Raw genomic sequence first — 9,040 nt, forward strand, 5'->3', positions numbered from 1 at the left:
TCGCATTGTCTACTTCTCCCTCTTGCCTTTCATGCACGGACAGCGAAGTGAGCAGGAGTCAGATAATGTGGGCAAATTCTCGGAAAGTCAACTCCCAGGATATATGGTCAAACAGGTCCCGATCGGTGGCCATGCATCCGATTTTCGTATTGGTTTCAAATTTTACTAAAATAATGACGACGATTATGTCTCGTTACTAATAAAATTTTAAAACATTTGGTACAATGTACATAATGCTTTCATCAAAACTTTTCATTTGTGTTCAAATACTTGTGTTCGAATACTTTTGTGAGCAAGTGCACGTATAGCATCCATCTTTGTACACATATGTATACACAAAAATAGACCGCCTCTTAATTTTTCACGTGAGAACGGTGCTCATTAATAAGTTAAATAGAAAGTTGCGTAATGGCGATAAGAACGAACATTATTTGCACGTTAAGTCATGCGAATAATTGAAACAGTATTCATTTTCTAGCTTTACTTACCGCTAGCGTAAAAATCGCGCGCACCACGTGCGTTTAAATTAATTGTTCCATATTTAATCCAAACGTAATTGCGTAATCACGCACGTTGATAGAATGTATTTATTATTAAGTCAAATCAATTATATGTATATTCGAACAGACAAACAACCATCGAGGCGAGCGGTAAAGTTTGCTTCTTCCCGTTGTCAATTCAGTTAATACGCTTATTCACCTCAATGCCTCTATATTTACTGAGAGAATTACGATCAATATCCTCGCCATTGTTTATTGAATGCATGAACCAAATAGTCGAATGATCGAATTGGATCCAATATATGTAGAATATTAACCACTGGCTAAGTTTAGGATAGATCTTACATCTTAAGGAACTTCGTGACTCGTAACAAATGTTCTGAAATACAAAACATGTAAAAAATCAGAGGTCTTGCTGTGCCCTTTGCGATTTAAAACGATGAGTGTAGCGATTATATTGAAACTATAAAAAAGTTTCAATAGAAACTATAATTACGGTAACGAATGAAATAGACCTGACATCTTACGGGATTTGATATTACAAGTTCTGAAATACCGACCGTTTAACTTAACTTAGAGTTCAGAGTTTAGGATAATAAATGTAGAAATTACATTTATAAACGCAGAGGAGGTACCTGATGAATTTTTAGTGATTCGTGTAACAAAATTAAATTTTACTATGAAATTATAAATAATAAACAAGCAATGATATCTTACAGTTGCAGTCCGAATATCTCTAAAATATTCATTTATCTTAACACAGAATTAAATGTAGAATTTAATACGTTGTACTTTACTCAACAACTATCAGATAAAAATCTATGCTTGTATAGAAATCAGCGAAACTACTTAGTAAATATTCTAACTACATAACACAATATAGTGGTAGTAGTAATATCATGTATGTGCAGTTGCCTTTAAATGGGAATAGGAAAGAAAAAATATTATAGAAGGAAAGCAAAGTCAGCGTAAATAAAGTGATCTTCACAATCAATCAATGATCCGTGCAAAAGAAATTATAGTGCAAACTATTGGCGATTTTGACAATTAAGTAAGAGACCAATGAAATGTGAACAAGATGAGTTCAAGAAACTATTTAACTTCGATATAGCATTATCTAAGAAACTATTAAATAAACATATATATTCGTTGAACAAACCTTGTAGTAGTTTATAAGGGGCGAAGAATTACTACGTTATGGAAATCACGCACTTTTAAACAGGATAACACGCGTAGAGTGTAGATATCATGCTTTCAGACATGGAAGTGGTACTGTGTCCTGCCAAATGCTCGCCTAATTGATCGCTAATTGGCTGAGGCAGCGCGGATTCTTATCAATTAAAACCGACTCGAGAAACTGAAATATTGCACTAAACAATTCTTCAACGAACTATGACATTTTCAAACCAGATAGGTGTAGGGAACTTTTAACGTTTAGCTTTCTGATTAATAATTAAGGAGCTCGTGTATATGCTAAGTGGACGATTCCTTGAGAAAACATTGAATGGTATGAAAGAAAGGAAAAAAAAGGGGGAAAGAAGAAAGAAGCTAGGAGGGAGATTATCAGGAGTGAATGAAATAAAATATAATGACAAGAAAGAGGAGTGAATAAGAAAAGTCGAGAGGAGTAAAGGGGGTAAGAAATGGGAAAGAAAATGGAATAAAAAAAGAGGCCAAGGAAAAATGAAAAGAGAAGTGATATGAAGAGTAAGGGAAATAAATTATACGTACTTTGTCTATAATTATAACACAGAATGGATTAGCTTGCAATGCACATAATCTAACATGACACATTTTCTAACCTAACCTTATTCTATATTGAATCGATAACGTCGGAAGTGACATAAAGATGGTAAAGGAATTCTAACCCAGACGAGTAATAAACACAGATCTGTATGAATACATAGACTACAGAATAGACATATTACCATTAATGAATTATCATCTGTGGTTTTTAGAATGTATAATATATACTATCCTTAATTAGCATATATCTCATTTATGGAACAAGACGTTAAGCGCAATCGATGATATAAATACGACACACCTAAAAGCTGAAAATGTACGTGATGTCTTGAATCGATGTGAGCTAAGCCCATTTACGGGCCTACTTTTCAAGTGTGAAATTAAAAGACACTGTATCTTCGTGATGCTGTCAGAAGTCGATGTATTTATTAGTAATTATACTCTTGTCGATCCTGAGATATATCAGCTTTGGGTCGATGGCCATTCATGTAAGTTCGTCAAATACAGTTGTATAAAAATAGAACTTTTTGTTAAATAAAATTACCAATCTACTTGGATTGTCGAGTATAGATATAAGTGAAAATTCACAGGAATTTTTCTTATCCGTTTAGCAAGCGAAGCAGTAAATATCTTACATCAACGAGGAATATGTCAACAAACAAATGCCTCGATTGAATTAGTAGCTTCTGACATCCTCGATCACTATCGGACTTATGCACTTCTAGAAAAATTACTTCACACACCTACTAAACTGGCGAGCGAACAGCTCGCGTTTCAAATAGAACCACAAACAAGTCAAATGCTTATTGAAATGTAACCAGATCTTTTTATTAACAATGTTATTTATATATCCATATTTCTTCTTAAAACGTGTATTCTCTCGATTACAATTCGCAGGTACTATGAATTCGATGACGTTGTTATTAGAGAATTATTAGGTAAAAAATTAACGTCAAAAAGTAGGAAAGATATGGATGAGGTGTCAGAAAAAACAGGCATAACATTAAAGAGTTGTCGTCGACAATATGATAATGTGAAAAGAGTCTTCAAAGTTGTTGAAGATCTGCCAGGTTCCTTGGCTGCTAATATTGAACAACATTTTTTGCTCTCAGAAGATCTTGCCAAGTACAATATAAAATTATTACTTTGCATTGTTCTTCCATATACATGTAAAATTTATCTTAGCAGCTACGTTTTTATTATCCATCAGGCGATATGCTGCTGTGGTGTTCATAGCGTGTCTTAGATTTGAGATGAACAAGAGAAAGCTTCAGTTCTTAACGTTCCCTGATTTATATCATTGTGCCAACAGTATGATGTCATCGTGGACATACCGTTGTGTTGGATCAGAATATTTTGACACTGATTTAGATAGAGAATTTTTGTTAGAGTTAGCAGAATGTAGGGTGCTTTTAGAAAATGATAAACATCACAAACAGTAAGATCTTTTTTGTTGGATATATAGGATACATTGTGTTTAGTTTCTACTATATTCCTTTACAGTTTGGTGTGCATCAAGCTTAAACCTATGCTTTTAGAACGTTCGTTTCAAGAAATAGATACTAACTTTCGTTCATATACAAGAGCTATCCTAGGAATAGGATGTAATCTCCATCGCACCAGAGATTTACGATTTTTTTTCTTGGAACTGGTAGAAAGATGTATAGAACCATGGCGTCAAGTGAACTGGACACACGCTGACCTCAGAAATTTCATGTCAATTTATACTCAATGTGCACTAGATATGGATGTACTTAGGTGAAGGCTAAATAGATTACTATAAGAAGTAAAATAATTTTTTGGAGATATTTTACTGTGTCTAATTTCAATATTTTATTTTTCAGGGATAATGAATTAAGAGACGCGTTTGAACGTTATATGACTGTTGTTACATGCTGTTTATTGCGCATGTATCATACATGACCATTAACAAATGAGGAAAATGGAATACAAAAAATTAATACGATTGGGAATGATGACAAATGAGTCATAAAAAATGAATGAAATGGAGAAAATTGTAGTCATATTGGAATTTATTAAGTTTTCATAATAAATAATTAATAAACAAATGCGGTATGTTTATTCGTTCATTTCGTACACGTTAAAAATTTACAATTTTGCCTATCTATGTAATACATTTGAAAATTATCTTTAAAGTTAATTTAAAGTGAGAGATTAACTCATAGTAGTCATTTAATAAGATGTGGCAGTATTTCAATGACTTATCTTTCACATACGAAGAAGGACATTCTAGTATTGTTCCAGAAGCAGTAACGTTAATTTGTTTTAATAAATAGTTATACTATTTCGAATCAACATGTACAAGTATACAACCTTGTACGCACTAACGTCACACATTCACACACACGCATCACTTAATTATGTGTAGATCTGTGGATATAGTGTACAAGTACTGCGAATTGAACCCTTTTTCTATCAGCAAAACAACTTTCTACCACCTTATTATCGTTAAACTTTGTACTTACTTTCTACCTCATGAGGAACCTACTAGAGGCCGTAACGTGAAATGTACAAAGACCATGTGAAACTCAAAGAAGAAACAAACAGCATTTTTTCATTTTACCTAGAGATCTATATAAATAATTACTCTAACCCCAATACTTTATTTACTGCGAACACAATATCACTCGTTTGCGGCAGACATGCGATTTCCAATGATTTGGCATAGGGCATAGGCGCGTCAACACCCGTGATACGAATTACCGGTGCGTCAAGATGATAGAAAGCTTCGCCTGAAAACAAATGTGAAACGTGAATAAAAATTACACGCGATGATTAAATTGCTTATACATCAATTGAATTAGGAAAACTTACTTTCTGAAATTTTAGCACTAATCTCCGCTCCGATACCACAATGTGGCCAACCTTGTTCCACAGTTAAACAATGATTTGTTTTCACTATTGATTGTACAATGGTGTCTATATCTAATGGTCTTAAAGATCTGAGATTTATTACTTCTGCTTCTATTCCTTTCCCCGCAAGCTCATTTGCTGCTCCAAGAGCCTCTTCTACTGCTTTGGAATGTGCCACTAATGTAACATGTTTTCCAACACGTTCAATCTTTGCTTTACCAATTGGTAAGACGAAGTCTTTCGATAAAGCCTCATCAGACATAGGATACTGAACACCATATAATATTTCATTTTCTAATACAACAACTGGATCAGGATCTCGAATGGCAGCTTTTAGCAATCCTTTTGCATCTTCGCTAGTATAAGGTGATACTACTTTTAAACCAGGACAATGACTATACCAAGCACCGAAGCATTGAGAATGTTGTGCAGCCACTCCAGCTGCTGCACCATTAGGTCCACGAAAAACAACTGGTACGTTTACTCTTCCAGCAGACATGTAAAACGTTTTAGCAGCAGAATTGATAATTTGATCGATAGCTTGCATTGAGAAGTTGAATGTCATAAATTCACATACAGGACGTAAACCAGCCTAAAACATTTAATTAAACAAAGAGCATTAATTAAGAAAACAAGAAATTATGAGTTTTCAGAAAAACGGAAGAAATATTATACAAGAGGAAGTAGGAACATACCATAGCTGCTCCAACAGCTATACCAGCAAATCCTGCTTCTGTAATAGGAGTATCAATAACACGTTTGTCTCCATATTTTTTCCAGAGGCCCCTAGACACTTTGTATGCTCCATCATACAGTGCCACTTCTTCGCCCATCAAAAACACTTTCTCGTCTCTTTCCATTTCTTCATCCAGGGCTGAGTTCAAAGCATCTCGAACCGTCATCTACATCGTAATTGTGAAATCAGAAATGAGAAAAAATACGTTAAAATTTAATGTTACCTTTTTTCGATAACAGTAGAATCATTGCGAACAACGTATAGTAAGAACTGTTATCATAAATTTAAACGCTTAAGTCATAATCAAATAATTGACATCGGAAATAGATGACCTTTGTCGTCCTTCAGCATGTAACAACCAGATCGTATGATTTATTAAATGAACAATATAAAGCAAATAAAATCCATCAAATAGAGAGAAACGAAGAGCCTTTCTTTAAGAAGGCTATTTTTATTAAGCGACAAGAAGGTCACACACAATTACAATCTTGTCAAAGTAGAAATAGGTTATGTCCGAACAAATGATAGAGAAAAAGAATAGTTGTACAATGTACAACAATAATTTTTACCTGCTGTGCGCCACTCCATTTTGACGTTGAAAACGATCGTCGAACAACCCTCTTTACCGCTGACTAAAAATAATGAATAATGAAAAGTATGAGTTTTTCATTTTTTCTTAAACTACCAATATCATATGTTCTATAACATTTAAACTCGAAGTTGGTTTTTATAAGAACATATATTTACCGAGAACATTGTAGGCCGTTAATTGTTTTTAATAATCTTAAAATTTTGGATTGTTTCGATCGTTTCAATCGGTTCAATTGCTCCTACTCGTTATTCACGTGTGTCACCAGGGCCTCTGGTTCGTGAATTTGTCTTTAGTCTTTACCATAGATCAAAATGCTGAACCAGAACAATTCAAGGTCAGTAGGCGAGCTCTTATGAAACATTTTTACTATAATTTATATCTTCACATTATGATTTTTAATAAATTACCAAAAAACGAATTATTAGCCATCTAACCTATCATTTTTTTAAACATTCCTATGATTTTTTTTTATTTGACATAGAGTTTTAAGAAATTGCATATAAACGTAATATATCATTTGACTCTCATAACAATGATGACGATAAATAGAAAGCGTTACTTTTTTAAGCCAATGATAGTTAACCGAGTTCATGATCTAACCAATCACGGCAGGATTTAATGAGTCGGTCTCTTTTTATTAATGTGTCCGAGCAAGATTAGCGGTTAGTCCTGAGTATGATGAACGCACGTGGTACAGCACGTAACAACATAGTAAAAACGGTCCAATTAAAAACATGCGAACCATTCAAACAAGTGAATTAATTTATTTCTCTTAATTTATATTTTAATCTCAAGTTCTTGTATTTTGTTTTACATATTTAAAACGATGATTACATATATACTTACACGAAAACCACAACAGTGTGTATTATATTATCCACTTTGCAGTTATTTATTGTCGATCTCGATTATGTAAGGGAAATAAAAAAGAGAGAAATAGGGAAAATGATTTAATAATTCGTTCATCAAAAACTGTATTATATCATATAACGTATCGTTTAAGCATCTGCGAATGTATGCGAATGTACATGTATACATATACGTGTTGTCTGTATATTATACAATATGAATGAATGAAACAAGATCATAGAATTTAGGCAGTTTTGCGAACGATGGCGACGTGAACTGAACATATTGATTAGGAAGCGAAAATAAATACAAAAATATCGTAAGGTCATATCGACGTATCGAAGTTATCGCGTAAAAAATATATCGATGGTATTTTTTGGATGTATCGATCGATAAGGAGTTCGCGTCAATCAAATCCGTGATTCGATCGATGATATATTTGAACGGAACGAAATTGGCTTACGAATCCTTAGATCAAGGAGACAAAGTACCAACATTAGCATATTGTTTATTTACAAAAAGTATTCGCTCATGGTACAATGACAATGCTATGTGAAAATGCGTGTTGCGTGCGTGCATGAGGATTGCTTTTATAGAAAATGCATACGTTGTTAACAATCATACAAGAACAATGTATGCGAAGACATTGTTTGCATCGTGACTGTGTTTAGGATCTTGTTTCGAGTATACGTACAGATTCTCAATAAATCGGCGAAAAGAATGCTCGATGAAACGTACTACATGAACGAATGACAATGAAACATCTCCGTGCATCGATATCTCGAGAAGGAAATTCAGTTTGGGTATACGTTCTAGACCGTAATAGCTTTTTTTCTTTGTCGGACTTTTTATTAACGAGAGAACAACAATTGCATAGAAGTTTAATCGAGTAAAACACTAGCTAGAGTAAAAGATCTTCTGTTTAGTCTGTAATTAAAATTATGATAACACAATCGAGTTCAAGTGAGATAAGAGAACGAAGAGAAGGCCCAAAAGTATGGGACTTGTATATATGTCTACTAACTGTTAGGTACTTGTTTCTTTTTTGTGTATTTGTATCGATCTGTGTATGTATGTATATATGTGTATGCGTTTACGTGTATGCGTGTATGTGTCTGCGCGCAGATACGTCGCTTATGGCTGTAAGAAGGCATAAAATGAATTGAAATAAAAGAAAGATACAAAAAGTAAATAAAATAAGATTGAAAAGAGAAGTAGAAATCGTGGTTGATGTAAGAATACTGCCGTCGGAGCAAAAAGAGATCCTTTCTTGATCATCCTAATCTAATTAGCCGTAGATTGCAGAAGAATCGTCGATAGTAAGAATGATAATGATCATAATAATTGTAGTACCGTTAGCATCGGCTGTAAGTACACTACAACGATTTAACTTCAGTTTTGATAACGTCCACTACTCTCGGTTGTACGTTTGTTCTTCCAATGTGCCCGAGTACCGAGATAAATACCCATCTCGTTGCACATTTTGTCGTCGAATAAATGCTGGCACAATATTTTTCTGATTAAATCATAAACTTAATTCGTTCGATGGCATCGAATCGTTTAATCGTTTTTCGCGCGTTTACTTCACGTTGATCGTTGTGCACCCGCGACAAACGATTGCAACGAATGCAAGCAAACCACATTCCAAGGAGGATCAAATTTTCCAGTGTTTTTGACTGTGATTTAATCTAGGTATACATACTTAATAATTCGACGAGAGCTTGTCAAATTGCTCCGTGCCAA

General features: G+C 33.9%; 2 protein-coding genes and 1 long non-coding RNA gene across 4 annotated transcripts; 1 reads left to right on the forward strand and 2 right to left on the reverse strand.

Moving 5' to 3' along the window:
* Window positions 1-111: 111 nt before the first annotated feature.
* LOC138180868 (uncharacterized) lies at window positions 112-2,309 on the reverse strand. Its single transcript, XR_011173392.1, has 3 exons — window positions 2,232-2,309; window positions 1,660-1,870; window positions 112-879 (listed from the first exon to the last, which is right to left on the reverse strand). It is a non-coding gene; the product is annotated as an uncharacterized LOC138180868 (long non-coding RNA).
* Window positions 2,228-4,315, forward strand: Fibp (acidic fibroblast growth factor intracellular-binding protein). Its single transcript, XM_069115145.1, has 6 exons — window positions 2,228-2,734; window positions 2,858-3,059; window positions 3,144-3,371; window positions 3,457-3,684; window positions 3,750-4,004; window positions 4,091-4,315. Exons 1-6 carry the CDS (start codon window positions 2,650-2,652, stop codon window positions 4,167-4,169), a joined length of 1,077 nt encoding a protein of 358 aa, XP_068971246.1. The 5' UTR covers window positions 2,228-2,649; the 3' UTR covers window positions 4,170-4,315.
* On the reverse strand, window positions 4,304-6,757 carry Pdhb (Pyruvate dehydrogenase E1 beta subunit). Of its 2 annotated transcripts, none has more exons than XM_069115147.1 (5): window positions 6,604-6,757; window positions 6,426-6,488; window positions 5,816-6,022; window positions 5,082-5,712; window positions 4,304-4,999 (listed from the first exon to the last, which is right to left on the reverse strand). In XM_069115147.1, the coding sequence occupies exons 1-5, from the start codon at window positions 6,610-6,612 to the stop codon at window positions 4,851-4,853; spliced, it is 1,059 nt and encodes a 352-aa protein (XP_068971248.1). In that variant the 5' UTR covers window positions 6,613-6,757; the 3' UTR covers window positions 4,304-4,850. The 2 variants fall into 2 exon arrangements, with proteins under 2 accessions (XP_068971248.1, XP_068971249.1); XM_069115148.1 differs by lacking the exon at window positions 6,604-6,757 and adding an exon at window positions 6,080-6,198 and having other exon boundaries at window positions 6,426-6,467.
* Between the last annotated feature and the right edge of the window lie 2,283 nt (window positions 6,758-9,040).

Source organism: Bombus flavifrons, chromosome 6 (assembly GCF_040668555.2).
Source record: "Bombus flavifrons isolate JBK064 chromosome 6, iyBomFlav1_principal, whole genome shotgun sequence".
NCBI lineage: Eukaryota > Metazoa > Arthropoda > Insecta > Hymenoptera > Apidae > Bombus > Bombus flavifrons.

Coding starts and splice junctions, on each gene's coding strand:
- Fibp (XM_069115145.1), top strand. CDS start 2,650: ATGCTGTCAGAAGTCGATGTATTTATTAGTAATTATACTCTTGTCGAT. Junction 2,735..2,857: donor TTGGGTCGATGGCCATTCAT/GTAAGTTCGTCA, acceptor TTATCCGTTTAG/CAAGCGAAGCAGTAAATATC. Junction 4,005..4,090: donor CTAGATATGGATGTACTTAG/GTGAAGGCTAAA, acceptor TTTATTTTTCAG/GGATAATGAATTAAGAGACG.
- Pdhb (XM_069115147.1), bottom strand. Junction 5,713..5,815: donor TAGCTGTTGGAGCAGCTATG/GTATGTTCCTAC, acceptor TAAATGTTTTAG/GCTGGTTTACGTCCTGTATG. Junction 5,000..5,081: donor TAGTGCTAAAATTTCAGAAA/GTAAGTTTTCCT, acceptor ATTTGTTTTCAG/GCGAAGCTTTCTATCATCTT.